At 43.8% G+C, this 15,548-nt stretch overlaps 1 protein-coding gene across 1 annotated transcript in view; it reads right to left on the reverse strand.

Annotated features, from left to right (window-relative positions):
* The window catches only part of cemip2 (cell migration inducing hyaluronidase 2), a gene marked incomplete at its 3' end in the record, with an annotated part of 38,638 nt that overhangs the window by 14,731 nt on the left and 8,359 nt on the right, over positions 1–15,548 (reverse strand). The window contains exons 5-10 of the mRNA XM_080004257.1: positions 11,257–11,426; positions 10,062–10,253; positions 6,941–7,110; positions 5,252–5,464; positions 2,486–2,691; positions 939–1,008 (exon numbers count right to left, since the gene is read on the reverse strand). Of these exons, the coding sequence (XP_079860383.1) occupies positions 939–1,008; positions 2,486–2,691; positions 5,252–5,464; positions 6,941–7,110; positions 10,062–10,253; positions 11,257–11,426 (1,021 nt within the window). The remainder of the gene's footprint in view (positions 1–938; positions 1,009–2,485; positions 2,692–5,251; positions 5,465–6,940; positions 7,111–10,061; positions 10,254–11,256; positions 11,427–15,548) is intronic.

Here is a 15,548-nt window from a genome sequence, read left to right on the forward strand (position 1 = left end):
GAAAAAGCCCAAATTAAATAGCAGGAATGTTCGAGCCAACACAGCTTGTTCTAATATACCGTGCAGCACACAGAGGGTCCTTCCCTGTGGATTTTTCATTTATTTGGAAGATAACATTGTTATTCCTAAATGGGAGACTAAACCTCCATACCTGGCGCTGGTTTCGTTTCCAAGTAACCACCAGCGAAAAAATCAGCACAAATCATCCTGGATAACGATCGACAAATTTGAGCATTGGAGAAAAACACGGAATTATATATATTTTTTTGCACAAATAAGAAAAACAATATATTGTCACTGATTTGGAGAAAACTGTGCAGCTTCTTCAGCTACCGCTGCTTTGCTTCTCCAAATCTTTTCGAGTTGTTGCCAGCAGAGTTAAACTAAGCCAGGGTTGTCCTTTTACTTTAAATTTACCTTCGTTTTGTACGTACATTGCCAACACACACCTCCAATTGAGTTTTCATGGTCTCTTTGAAAATGGGTTTTGTATTTTGCTAAATAAACCACAAATCCACTCAAAACTGTTCCAAACAGTTCATTTTGATCTCAAAAAAGCGCTTGGAGAAGGACAATATCTACAAACTATAATATATGCATCGTTAAGATTTTAAAATGGCTGTTCTATTGAGATATAAAAGGGGGTAAAAAGACTCAGAAGTTATTTCAAATAATTATGTTTATCAACAATTGGGGAGAAATGGAAGGTGATCCATCAGGACGCTTTTGCATCAGCTCCGTTTAATTTTTTAGAACTACAACACAGCAAAAAACAGGCTTCACTTGGTTCTCCTCCGAGGTCAAAAAAACTGTCTGAGAACCACCAAAGCCTGAGACACTGCACGGTCCATTAAAGGTCACACCAAGTTACGTGCCTTGACTTCTTTGAGGGGGTTTTGGTTTTAGCTGGGGCCTTCGTATCATCCTGGTATTCTTACCTGAGAACCAGCAGCAGCGTTGCTAATGAGGTTGTTATTGGGGTTGGCGATCCAGAACGTTGAAACGGCCCTGGAAACGCACACGCACGCACGCACGCACACACGCACACACGCACACACGCACACACGCACACAGAGGGAAAGCGTGTTAAATGGCCTGTGTCTCGGTGAATCAGAAAGATCAAAGGATCATGGGATCGTCCAGAATTCCACCACGCCAACATTTGGCTTCTGTGAGAATTTCTTCACCTAAAACAGACCCTGTTGCTTCTCTCACGGAGGGCGTGCTGGAGTACAAACGGCTCCTCCGGAGAAGGGAAGTTGTTGCTGCGCGGATAAGAGCGCTCCCCTGATATCCCCTGCTCCACCATGTTGTTACAGTTCCTCTCCCATGCTGAACCTCCTGTCTTCTCTCAAACTGGGTCTGCACTATGTGAAGCGGCTTCTCACTCACGGCACTGAGGACTCATCACATTCCAGGCTGCACAGCGTGGAGAGACCTGCTCGGAAAAGGATCCGTCTTTCCCAGCCTACTGACACTCATCGTGCCAAAATCCAACTCTGGAGCTCGTCCAGCGGGAGAGGCCCACTGGATGAGGTCCTCACTTACCACTCTAATGGTTTCCTATTCAGAGTTATAGTAATTCATTCTAATTATTAAGCAGAAACGTTCTCTCCTCTAGAGCCGGAGAGGCCGCTTCACATTTTTTCCACATGCCCTAAATTGATTGGTTATCTGACTAAGGGTGACTGGCCGGCTGGAATCCAGACTCCAGAAGACAATCCAGAAGTGTTTATTTTGTTTTGTGTCTTTGAAAGGGGAAAAAAAAAAAAAAAAGTCACAGAGGCAACATTATATTGGATTGGAATTTTCTAGCCCTGTCAGAGCCCTTCAGACAACACCGCCAACAAAGCATTAAAAAAAAAAAAAAAGTGAAAAAAGTGAAAAAAGTTGAAGCCACATTCTTGGCACCCACACAATAATCCAGTTTTATCATTGATATCATTTAAAGAGAAACAAATACATTGTATCTCACTGGCGGTCGATCCAAATAACGTACTGACATACTATAGTTTTCTTGGCACTGAATGTCCAATATGTCCCATCAACATTGTCCTTTGCTCTGCATCTCATGTTCTTAATTTGTTTTATACGCATAGTTTCTGGTTCCGCCCCTGGTGGCAAAAAGTGTTATTTTTCGACCCTTTTTACCATTTATTTATTGCTATAGAAATAATATAATTACCATACTATTTCTATTAGTAATACAACTTTACATTTGTTTTTAATTATCACTTTTTTTGGGGGTACCTTTTTCCAACAGTGCATTTCCTTCACTAACTGCTGACATTGCAATTTCCTTAAGAATAAGGTTTTATCTTATCTCCACTCATGCCAATTCACCTCTACAAAACTTAACATCTGTGCTGCTTGAGCAGGTGCACTTTTACCATATGATGTTGTTGTTGTTGTTGCACCGCCACTCCTTATTATTACTATATATCTGCAGGGTAGGATAAGGGCAGCCATTCTCCTACTCTCTTACTTGCACTCCGTGCTGGGCGAGGGCGTGTAGCCGGGGTAGACGTGGTCTCTGATGCTGGTGCAGAGGGTCTCGTTTCGGTCGGTGGGCAGAAGGGTGCCGGGCCGTGTCACAAGGCCCAGGTTGTGGTAGAATGTGTTCCGCTGCTCGATCCCGTCCTCCAGGAAGAAGCAGTGGCCCAGGGTGTCGTAGCCCACCGTGTGCTTCACCTGCGGGTGTATACACAAGGAAATATTAGATATAGGGATGGTCCATAAAAAGAAAGAACCAATGACAAAATATGACAGAACAGAAAAAAAGTAACCTTCTCAAAGCTTTATGGTCAAATATGCTTACAGCTACAAGGAATGAGCTCAGAGCTGTTTTGAGCCCCTTTCACACATAGTTCCCGCTAAATTGCAGGGATAACCTTTCCAGCACAGCTAGTGAGCTATATTCGCAAACATTTCCGTCTTGCGCCTTTTCACACACGCCATGATGATGCCGGAATAGATGGGGCAAGGGACAGTCCAGGAGAAGTTACCCGGTGTGGTCCCGGTCCGCAGCCCTTGCGCCGGAGAGCGACTGACGGAGCAGCAGCGCAAGGAGCGACGCACGGACAAGCCTCATTAACTGACATGCACAAAGAGGATGTATGTAGAGATAGCACGCAAATATAAATAAATATGCCTATATATAATAATATAAATAATCATAAACTGGTTCATCTATATAAATAAACGAACCGGTGGTGCGCCCAAGCCCCCAGGCTGCCGACAGAGGTGGGACGATCTCTCACTGAGATTCATGGGATCTTTCACCACTTTCATTGCACTGCGGGGTTTCGTGAGACGCTCCTGTCCATTTACGCGCCAACGTCCGCAGTGGAAAAGAGCCATCGGAGAATTGGAGGTTTTTTTTTTTTTTTTTTCCTCCTCCAGACAGCGGTGTGCCGTGTACACGCAGGGGTTCCTGACTCCCGTGCCCGAACATTTTTTAAACACAGCTGAGTTAAGGGGCTGTCCCGTACCGTCCCATTGCAAAACCCCCCCCCCCAAAAAAAAGACCCTGTGTGTCCCCACTGTCCCGTGCCGCGTCACACACGTCTCCCCGTTGCTATGGGACGTAAAACTAAATGTTTTCTTGTAAATACTTTACTTGTAAATAAGAAGACCGCATGTGCCCCATTACATACTGTTCTGTGCGATCGAAAATTTGAATTTTGCACGATTGCCCGACCCTATCACATACACTAGTAGGAGCTGTAATAAACACTAATAAACAGTATTTAAACTGTGCGCAACAGACAAGCTGCATATGCAAAGAGGAAGAACGTGCAAAAGGTAATGAATGAATATTGACATTGTGTAATATATTTCCTATGTGAAGTGTGCAGCTGTTGAAGCCATTTGAGACTATACGGTCATTAAGGGCTATAGAAATAAACTTGAGCCGACAATATTTATTCTAAAATTTCGCATGAGCACCACTTCATTTCTACTAAAGCAAAATATTTAGTGAAGTTACAGTAGACAGATGTCTATAAGAATTTCCAGTCGTGGGAAAAATATCTTCCCATGATTGAAAATAATGATAAATTCCAGCAGATTGAGTTCCTCTTGAATGGAATGAAGGCGGTGGATCAAGAACACACACCAAAGGTACGGTATTGTATGTAATAAGAGAGCAGATTAATAACGTCCTTGAGAGACGGGAGGAAACAGGAAATTCATTGGAGTGCAACAATGTTATCCACATATCCAACGTTACTAATGTCTTCTACCCTATGGCCTCAAGGACAATAGTTAGCCAGTCACCGTTTGACATCATGAGGGGACACACGCACACGCGCACGCACACGCACACGCACACACACACACACACACACACACACACACACACACACACACTCTGAGACCCAGACCATTGGGGCATTGTGATTTAGTTGTTTACTACAGATAGTGGGGAGCATGCACATGGCTTATTCTTTCCTCGTGGGAGTTTCACAGACTCTCTCAGTCTATATAAATTCCTTTCACCTCTGTTTATAGAGGCTGCGAGCAAGAGACAGAAAATTACTAAATTAAGAGAATGGATGGTGAAGTGGTAACACAAAAAAGGGAAAGGAAAAAGAGGAAAGGGGTCGTTAAAAATACCTATAGATGGAGGCGTTCGGGTCACATGATGGTGCTTGTTAGAAAGAGCTGCCTCACACATTCACCAAAATATATAGGGCCGATGGATATGGTGCACAGAATCGTTTACTACTCACTAAATACTAAAATGTATATAAAATGACTGTGTGTATAAATATGTATATACAGTATACTGTACATGAAGATTCTTTATTCCTCACACGGCACAAACACCACAACACATGCACCCATGTGGCGACGGCGACCAACACACACACACGCCACAAATGGTGGCCGGTGAAACGTGTTCTCTGCTTTTAACCAATCCTGGCTTGTCCTTCCTCCGGGGGGCAGCCAGGAGAAGTTGGCTGCATACAGTGCTGCGTCGGGGAACAATTACAAATGTCCATTGCTGGTGACAGCGATCTTTTGCATGTTTTTGGTCGGGGTCCCTAACGATGATATATGGAGGAAATCCCATGTGAGCGTGGGGAGAACATGTAAACTCTACACAGAAAGGCCCCTAATCGGGAGATAACCCACCGGAGCGCAGCGCTAACAGCTCATATGAGTTACATTATAAGTTACGCTTCAAAAGAAAAAAAAAAACGAAGATCCAAAAACACACACACACACACACACACAGTGCACTGACCAGCAGCCCGTTGGTGGCGTGGATGGTGAGGCACCGGGAGAAGGAGTGGTGTATGGAGAGTCCGTCTACGTATGTGGGCTCCCTGTAGCCCCCCCGCTGATCCACGTCCCCACACAGGTGGAAGTGCAGCGGGTAGCGGCCCTGCTCGGCCTGCTGGCCCATGTTCCTGAGCTCCACCTGGGACACGTGGACCGAGGTGAAGTTCCCCAAGACCTGGGCAGTGGGGGGGGAGAGAGAGAGAGAGAGAGAGAGAGAGAGAGAGAGAGAGAGATTTCCATTATGCCATAAGGATTTTCTTTTATGCATTTTATTCATTCTATTTTGTATTTATTAATCTATTCATTTAATCACATTTTTTATGTGTTTATTTTGCTTAGAGTTGTTCTATTATTTACCCTGCAACCTACTCTACTAACTGATCCTCGTCTTTTTTTTTGCCGATCTGATGTTTTCGTCATCCCTCAAGGGGAAAAAATTAAGAAAAACTTGATCGCAAAAAATAAATAAATAAATATAGTGTACAAAAATGAGCTGCACCAGAAAGAGTTTGTGTGATGCCTCAAAAGTGGGCTCAGTATCCACACACTATTTATTCACTTTGTCTGTGAGCCACAGCTCTGTGGACATAATGCTCCACTGAGTCAAACTGGGTCCAGAATGGAAACAAAGCTTTGCGAACTGATTAATTAGTGAAAAAAAATACTTGCGCGCAAGTGTCAACAGTGAAATACCACACACAAACTTTTGAGGCCTACAGTGTATCTAGGCCTACAGTACAATAACTCGGTAGGAGGTCCTGCCGAGGCCCCGCACAAGCTGTCTGGTTCCTGTTAGGGAGCGATTGGCCAATCCGCCCAGATAACTGAAGCTCACCAGGATCTCTCTCTCTCTCTCTAACAAATGATTATCATCCAGAATGGTCCATTGTTTAAAATAAGGTCAGTTTTGGAGAATGTGAGTTACGCTTCTGTTCATTTGGAATGCCTAAATGACAGCAGAAACACTGTGAAAAATCATCGCCAGACACAATGAATGCAGTGTTTAAAAACACCCACTATAACACACACACACACACACACACACACACACACACACACACACACACACACACACACACACACACACACACACACACACACACACACACACACACACACACACACACACACACACACACACACACACACACACACACACAAAGCTGTTTGACCCGAGTGTAACCTAGACTGTCCTTAAATGTTCCTGAAGGAGATTCATGAACATTACGACTAATACGTGGAGCGAGGCAAGGCTTTTCTCTGTTCTTTCCTGAGTGGAAATAGGTCAAGGAAATAAAGAGGAGCAGAACTCTCGGCCGACTGAGCGAGTGTGCGGGCGCAGGGCGCTGCAACTCATCTCCTGCTGAGGAATATAGAACCTTCGGCCTAAAGCTCCACCAGATGGAAATCCTCACAGATCTCACAGCTGATACACTGACCTTAAATGAGATTATGCAGTCGTGCTGAAATACATGTGTGACCGCCGACATGCAGCACAGTCTAAACACAGACTACACTGTATAAAACACACACACACACACACACACACACACACACACACACACACACACACACACACACACACACACACACACACACACACACACACACACACACACACACACACACACACACACACACACACACACACCTTGATGTGGCCTCCGTAGGTGTCGTGGCTGTAGAACTGGCACCAGTTGTTTCCGTAGCAGGAGTTTTCCATTTCGCCGTGAATTAGAATGTTTCTGGAGAGCAGCGCCACCTCGGCACGCATGTCCACGCCGTCCACAACCTCCCCCATGTGGTTGTACTGGGGCCTCCCTGTGCACGACACACATACAAACACAGACACACATCCATGGTGACTGGACATTACTGGCATCACGTCCATATTGTCAATGATATAAAACCTTGAACCTGGATTGAGCATGACGTTTCCTCTCCTCAAGGGGAGTGTGATTTCCATCTTTTAAGTAAAATCCTACAAAGTAGCTGAAATATTAGATGAGGGCTGTCAATTGATTAAAAAATGTAATCAAATTATTTACATGATCCGTAATCAATTAATGACAAATAATCACTTATATCAATATTTGCTGGGAAAAGACATTACATTATTGTGGCAGATGAGTAAAGCATTGAGTAGACATTACAAAAGGTGGCTTTAGAAGTCTTTAGAATAAGTTGTTTTATTTCAATATCTTAATAGGTTTTCACAAATACATGCGTTTTTTTTCCATTAAACATAAGCCTGTCACTTAGGCTACTTGGCCATAACAGTTCCGTTGACCTCAATACCTGTTATTTCTCCTTCAGCCAGGAGCAAAGACAAACAATGTTGTTGATCTTTTCCGTCTTCTTTTGGACTACATTACACTATGTTGCAAGTGAGGACAGTCTATCACATGAGGCAGAGGTTGCAGAGGGGGCAGATTATTTGCTAGCCAGGGAAGACAGCTTTACATAGCCTCTTGCATGAGTCGAGCACCACTGCAGATGACACTCTTCCATGCTGATGCTGGGCTCTGCTCTACAAAAAAAAGACCAATAAAGGGAACCCGAAGCCACCACAAACAGCTCAACCGCTGAAAAACCCTGTGTTACCTTGTTTGGGGTCGCAGGCCAGGTCCCGGACCATGCACCCTGGCTTGCCCGCAGCCAGGCAATGATGCACAGATCTCTAAATGCAGTTGGAATTGTGCGACATACAGTAACTAACGGGGTCAGGGGTCGAAATGTATTCACTGCATTATTTTTTTTTTCGTGCGTTATTTTAATATAATTAATTAACTAAATTAACGGGAGCAGCCGAAAGAAAAAGAAGAAGAATGCAGTAAATTGACAGCCCTATATTATACCAGAGCTTTAACTTTTTCCATTAATTTCCATCACTGGCGCTCTATTTAGGAGCACCAACAGAAAATTTATACATTCATATTTTTTCCATCTCAACTGTATTACTGATAAATGCTTTGGTAATAAATAGAAAATTTACAGAAATAAAAATGTGCTGTTTTATTTTAAAGGAAAAAGTGAAACAGTGCTTTCACAGAAAAAAATCATTGAGTGCTTTTTAAAACAGACTCCAAATAATAAATTAACAAATGTAAACATTAGGTATGTGGTCAGTACATTACTGTCATGACGAGAGCCTCAGCTCTTCATCACACACACACACACACACACACACACACACACACACACACACACACACACACACACACACACACACACACACACACACACACACACACACACACACACACACACACACACACACACTCAAATAATGGTTTGATATCCGAATGCTATTCGTGTTGTAACAAAAAAAAGACGTTCGAATCAGAAAATGAACACTCGAAAAACAAAACATTTAGGGGCAGAAATTTATCATTTTTTTATAAAAATGTTGTGTGCATACACCCACATACTGTATGTACACACACTGTATTGTGCGTGCAAGTGAATGCGCTTTGTCCGTGTGGCGCTCCATGATCTCCGTTGTTTTTTATCCGCAGGGTGCAGGCAAGCAGGTGCAGGGACAGCTTTATGCTCATTCAATTTAAAAAAAAGGTTAATAAACTAACAAACAGACGCAGTGTTCTGGAAGAGGCTCTGTCCGGACTCTACAGGTGTTCCGAGGGCTCTGCCAGCAGCACACGCCCTGCACAGCTCACTGTGGCCCGGGACGGAGCAGCGCGTCTCACAGGGGGGCAGTGTGGAGGTTTGGTTAAAACCATCACTTAATTTGATGTTTTTTTATTCTTTCCCCTTTTATTGGGGCTTGCTTTCTAAAATCTCACAACAAATTGCGTCATTAAGGCCGGCGAAAGGAGCCGTCCCACCTCCCCCCAGTCTGGGTCTCTGCTTCCCGGAGGGGGAGGAGGAGGAGGAGGTGGCGGTGGTTGGGGGCCACGATTGGATGATTGAAATTTTGCACGATCCCCCAGGCATAAAGCGCAATAACACAGCCCGAAAATTGGTCAAATTGTAACATTTTAAAATTGTATGTTGTTGACAGCCTAACCGCACGCACACACACGCACACACACACGCACAGGCACACACACACCAATTCTTGCTCCCTCCTAATGTTTCACGTGATATGCGATGACAATTTTAAAAAATGGAAAATAAAAAACAGTCTGCATATTTGCAAGTTGCGCTGGTGCTCCTAATTATAACATTTAGTAGCACTGTCTCCAAAAATGGTTGCAAAATGTGACTAAATGTTCACAGTCCGGCAGTCCATAGCCCTCTATATGACCCAAAAACTCAATAACAAAAAAAAAAAAAAAAGAAAAGGAAAATTGCTTGGCCTGCAAAGCCTCCTACACTCCTCTGCCCAGGAAGGGAGCGACTGCTGACGGACGGATGGAAAGAGACCGGCACGCTGAGTGAGCAGAGCAAGAGCACGGTGCCTGAGAAAGTAGAGGAAGAAGTACCGAAAAACACCCCTTACCACTGCTGTTCCCATCAAAACATAAGCTTGTTAGACTGGACTAATAACCCCCTGATGAGCGTTCCCTTAATCTAACATCAACCTGACGACACGATTACAAAAATATAATCCTGTGGTACCGCAGGATTCGTAATGTTCCCTGTTCTTAGTTAAAAGCAAAAAATAGATTAAAAAAAGTTCAATGTCTACTGGGGCTTTTGGATTTATTGATGATATTAAAGCTGTTCTCTCTTCCGCTTACTTTTCTTCACACTCTCACTTGCACCACCTCCATCCCTCCTTATTTATTCTCATCCATCTATTCTCCCACCTTGTATCCGGACCTGCCTGCTGGAGCACTGGGGGCAGGGCAGCAGCGTGAACTCCTCCGCCTGGTGCATGGAGTAGTCCGTACTGGCAACCACGATCTGGTCGCCGGGTTGCCAGGTACGCTGCACCTCGTCCTGCAGGTTCAGCACCACCTGGTCCACGGCGTCCACCTGGAAGCCTGAGATGGGGAAACCTGGAGAGCAAACAAAGAACAAAAAGAAAGAAAACACTGTCAGATGTAACACTGAAAACCTTAATATCTCAAAGGGTTTTATAAAGGTGTCGCCAATTGATTGTTAATGGGTTGTGTTGCTCCTGCCAACACAAGCATGTGGGAGGACTACGGAAACCATTACACGAGTTAAACATAAAATCACATGGGGTGATAATGGTTTTCCCACCAACAATGGCCAATTCCTGAGTCTGAGATGGAGCAAGGTTGAAAGGTCAAGGTAGAAACTCACACACACACACACACACACACACTCATCGCTGCTTAAGTAAACGCCAAGTAACAACTATGAGCATGGAATGAATGTTCTTAGAAATGGGTACGCTGTTTCGCAATACGGTCTTCACCCGCAAACACTCGTTCGAAACCCATGTTGCATGATTAATCAATGTGCGTGTTTTACAGGGCGTGGAAAATACCAGCTACCCACCCCCTGCTAAACTACGCAGAAACACACTCAGACACGCCTGAAAATCTGTTGCCGTTTGTCTTGGCGACACGGCGACAATGACAGCGCCGCCTGGCTGCGCTGAGGAATGTCTTTGAAGTTGAAGTGATGAAGGCTATAAACGCAGCATTCATCACCATATCACTGCTGTGCTCCGCATACACACCTATTTCACACACCTACCTAAAAAAAAGAAAAGAGCAATTTTTAGGCTCATTATAAGCCTGTATGCTACTGACAGCCAGCGATTTCCAATTTCCCAGGTGGTTGCCGCGTTAGCTACTAGTGACACAAGACTTGCTAATGACTCATTCGTAGCGAACAAATCTTTTAAATAGCTCAGGAGTCGAGAGTCACTCCGGCAAAAGAGTCGACGCGCGATTTAATCTTCTACTCACAAATGATCATAATAAAAACAACAATAATAACAATGATCCTTATAATAACAATAATTTGCACATTATCCCTTGTGTGTTCACTATAAACCGCCGACTGTCTGAGTGTTCTCGCCCTCACCGTTCCTCCACTCGCTGTACGCCGTGACAGAGAAATCCACTCCGTCGGCAGTGGTGAAGTTGCGGCGGGCGAGAGCCTTGCCCCCCGTGTCGTGGTTCTCGTGCTCCCGAACGTCCTCGGAGCAGGTGGCGTTCCCGCCGCCCACCACGGAGACCAGGGCCCACGCCTGTCTGGGGAGGGGTGGGGGTGGGGCGTGGGGAGAGAGGTATTGAAGATTAAGAGGTACATCAATTTGAACCGGAGATCAGGTAGATGAAACAAAAATAGAGTGAAAATAAAATCTAAAAATTAAAATAAACGTGTCCGAACCCAAGGACGTGAAGAGGAATTCACAGCCGTTTTTCAAAAAATAAAAAATAAAATGAAACAAAGAAAAAACTATTTTTAGTCCAGTTTTTAGAATGTATCCAAAGACACAAATCAAAGAGACAAAGGAAGATTATACATACGAGAACATTAAATCAACATTGATGGGGTTAGGCAGCTTGCGTAAAACTTGTCACTGGTTCATCGTCAGGTCAGTGGCTTCATCTCCCTTCCAAAGGAAACACCTGTCTCGATGCTACAACTGTGTGTGTGTGTGTGTGTGTGTGTGTGTGTGTGTGTGTGTGTGTGTGTGTGTGTGTGTGTGTGTGTGTGTGTGTGTGTGTGTGTGTGTGTGTGTGTGTGTGTGTGTGTGTGTGTGTGTGTGTGTGTGTGTGTGTGCGCGTGTGTGTGTGTGTGTGTGTGAGTGAACTAAAAATAAAATGGGGGGACGGTAGCTCAGGAGGTAGAGCTGGTGGTCTAGTAATCTAAAGGTTGCTGGTTCGATCCCAGGCTCCTCCTGCTAGCATGCTGTAATGTCCTTGAGCAAGACACTTAACCCCTCATTGCTCCTGATGGCTGCGTCCGTCGGTGTTTGAATAATTGTAAGTCGCTTTGGATAAAAGCGTCTGCTAAATGACTAAATGTAAATGTAAATGTAAATGTACACACACACACACACCGGAGAACCTCCCAGGTTTAAATGGAGGCCAACAAGTAAAGAATAGGCTACACATTACTACTTTTTCTACCAACACTACAAGACAAATGCAAATGCAGTGGTAACGTACTACGTCTGCCCCCGGTTTTATCATTACCTAACTCAGCCACTGTTAGATCTAGACCCAAAACAAGAGAGAGTCTGGAGTAGGAAGCGGAGAAAAGGAAAAAAAAACACTTCAACCGGACATTCATGTCGTCCTTGTTTAATATCTAACAGATGGGGGAGTTGTGTGTCACACCCAGTGACACACACGGGATAACCAGTTTTATATGAGAGAGAGAGAGCGAGAGTGAAATGATGGGCATGGGATGTTTCCCAGACACACAACATCACACACACTGGGTCGTACCCACAAGGTTTTTGCTACATGTGCATACACACAGACATACAAACACATTTAGGGTATCTGTGTAAATATAAATTCGCATAATTCATATACAATATGAGTAATATAAATGTACTTTGTAAGAGGATGAAGGATGACATGGGGGAGGAAAGGGCTGTGGGGGAGCAAGGAAGGGCAGGGTGAGACAAGGTGTGTGTGGAGGATGGAATGACAGCGTGAAGAGCACAAAAAGGAATGGATGTTAGAGGATGAGGAATAAATAATAACATTACTAATAACATTCAGTAGCATGTTTTTTTTTGTAAATTGCTATTATTTTGTTTTCTAGTTATGTCCATAACAAATATGAACTAGGTGGCGCTCTTTAAAAAAAAAAAAAAATTAGAAACACTGTTTCCTTACTTGTAAAGATGTGGTTTTGTTTAAGTGGCGTTCAAATGGTTGAATCAGACTTGTTGATCAATGTTGTAACTTCCCTTCCTCTTCTCTACCTTCTCAGCTGTGCACTACAACTTGGATGAATACGCCTTTAAATATTCGATTGGACTGAATAAGGGAGCGAGGCTGCAAGATGAAGATGAAGGGTGTGGAGGGCGAGAGGGACTAGGCGTGTGTCTGAGGGTGTCTCGCTGAAACCCAACGCACTGTGGCTGAGACGCATCATCCAACAAGCTGCCTTGTACAATTCCTAGTGCAATTGCGATCAGGACAATTCGGTTTTTTATGCCAGATGTACAAGCTCAAAGCCAAACAAGCTCAAAGCCTGTGGTTTTGTGTTTGACGATTATTTCAGTGCAACCTTTTGAGAACAGTAGTCTTCCGCCTGAAAATTACCTTTCAGCCTCTCGTCAGACCTTCCCTGACCAACATGGCCTCCTTACCCTTCTTTAACCTTTCAGAAACTGCGTACGTTCTGAAAAGAAGGGGACTTGGGAGGATTTGAGGGACTTCCCGCATGCAATCATTTGGTATGCTTTCAATAATACCATTAGTATGACCTATTCTGTTTAAGATAATAAGTAAGATTATAAACAAGCCCAATCAAGTAGAAATAAATGCGAGCCACAGGCCAGCCTTTGGCAACTTTTAATCTCTTCCTTCCATCTAGGCTGGGTTGCGTTGGAAAATACAGAGTTAAAGGTCGGCTTGAGGCGTTTCTGACTAGGCTTTAGTTTATGTCTGCTCATTGATAGATTGGTATTGATGTCACTGAAGGTTTCGATACTCAAGTGTATTAACGCAATTCTTTCTCTTCCATAACAATATAGAAATTTGATCCCGTGTCCTTCTTCCATTTGTTGTATTTTTTGCATTCTAGTAGCTTATACTGAACTAAAACTCAATAGAACGTAGTCTACTACTCAGACAGAGCCAGTCTCCCTTTACATAAAAACAGCGCCGAAGGCAATGTCCCAGATTCACCTTTCACATAACTGGTTACAGTCCAGTTTCACGGGGGCTATGATGAATCTGTAACTGAGCATGCAACTCCTGGCACACTTAAACATGGGGGTGCAGCGGTAAAATGAACCCCATGGGGGGAGCTATAAAATAATTGTGGACCACATAATCCATAACAACCGCTAGAATGACATTCAGGGTCTTGGAACAGCCTACGGTGATTCCAAGGGCACCATCACAGCAAAAGCACATCTCCGTATAATTGTGACAGATACATGCAACACCCCCACCACCACGACACAAACAGGATCCTTCCGGGCAGCCACTCTGCCCCGTCATTACGGGCTCAGAGGGTGGCTTTCTGACGGCTTTCCTGCTGAGAATATTAATAAAAAAAACAATAAAGTCACCGGGCTTCTGTCTGCAGATGTAGAGCCAACGTGTTAACGTTTGTGTGCATGTGTCACCTGATTTATATAACAAAGCGGGGAGGGATGAGCATGAAAGGTCAGAGGCGCAGATAGGGAAGTACAGAACATAAAATAACATTGTTCATTTGCGTCAGCGTCATTGTTTGTGTAGCCCTGGAAAGACGTCGAGATCAGAGGTGAAGCCACAAGGGACCTTTGCGTGTGTGTGTGTGTGTGTGTGTGTGTGTGTGTGTGTGTGTGTGTGTGTGTGTGTATGTGTGTGTGTGTGTGTGTGTGTGTGAGTGAGTGAGTGAGTGAGTGAGTGAATGAGTGTGTGTGAGTGTGTGAACGGGTAAAGAGGAGAACCAGTAGGGTCATCAGGCACGTGGCAGGTGTCCATGCGCTGTACAGAGCATTTAACAAGGGACAGAGTGGCTGCTACTGCGGTCTATGAATGTCTGTGTGGGTTGGCGGCTATGTCCATCCTATTAGCTGGAGCAGTAAAACGTTCTGTACTTGTAATTCAGATAGAAATGTGAGGCAAATTCCATGCAAGGAAATGCTTTCAGTAAAATCAAAAATGTGCAGTGACTAAGTCAATCAGATCCAATTTAACTTCCAAACTGCTTCCTGCTGGTTTAATTTTTGGCAATAAGCAAAGTCACTTGCTTTACTAATCTTCTCAGCAATATAATTTCACCCGGTACACCTTGGAAAGGTACATAAACATGTATATATTCATTTTATAATTTATATGTTGTATACATTACAATACATATACAAGTAATGTATATTTCTCTTTCATTGTCTATGGGGAAAAGGGCCAATAAAACATCTTGAAAATGTGTAAGGTATTATAAGCATTACTAGAATGCAGTCATGTGTGTCAATTTTGGTATTTTTTTGTATTTTTCGAGCTTATAGAGCTTATTGTGCGTAATCACCGGGTGTCATGACATTTCACTGCATATATGTATGACCGTATGGATATGTATGTGACAAATAATCTCTTGAATTTGAACTTGAATTTGAAACATGTAAAAGTAAGAACATTGCAAAATGACGGTGTGCAATGAAGAGTTTTTGAGCAACAGCCCATGTTAAAGTC

The sequence above is a fragment of the Zeus faber genome, assembly GCF_960531495.2.
Source record: "Zeus faber genome assembly, chromosome: 7".
NCBI lineage: Eukaryota > Metazoa > Chordata > Actinopteri > Zeiformes > Zeidae > Zeus > Zeus faber.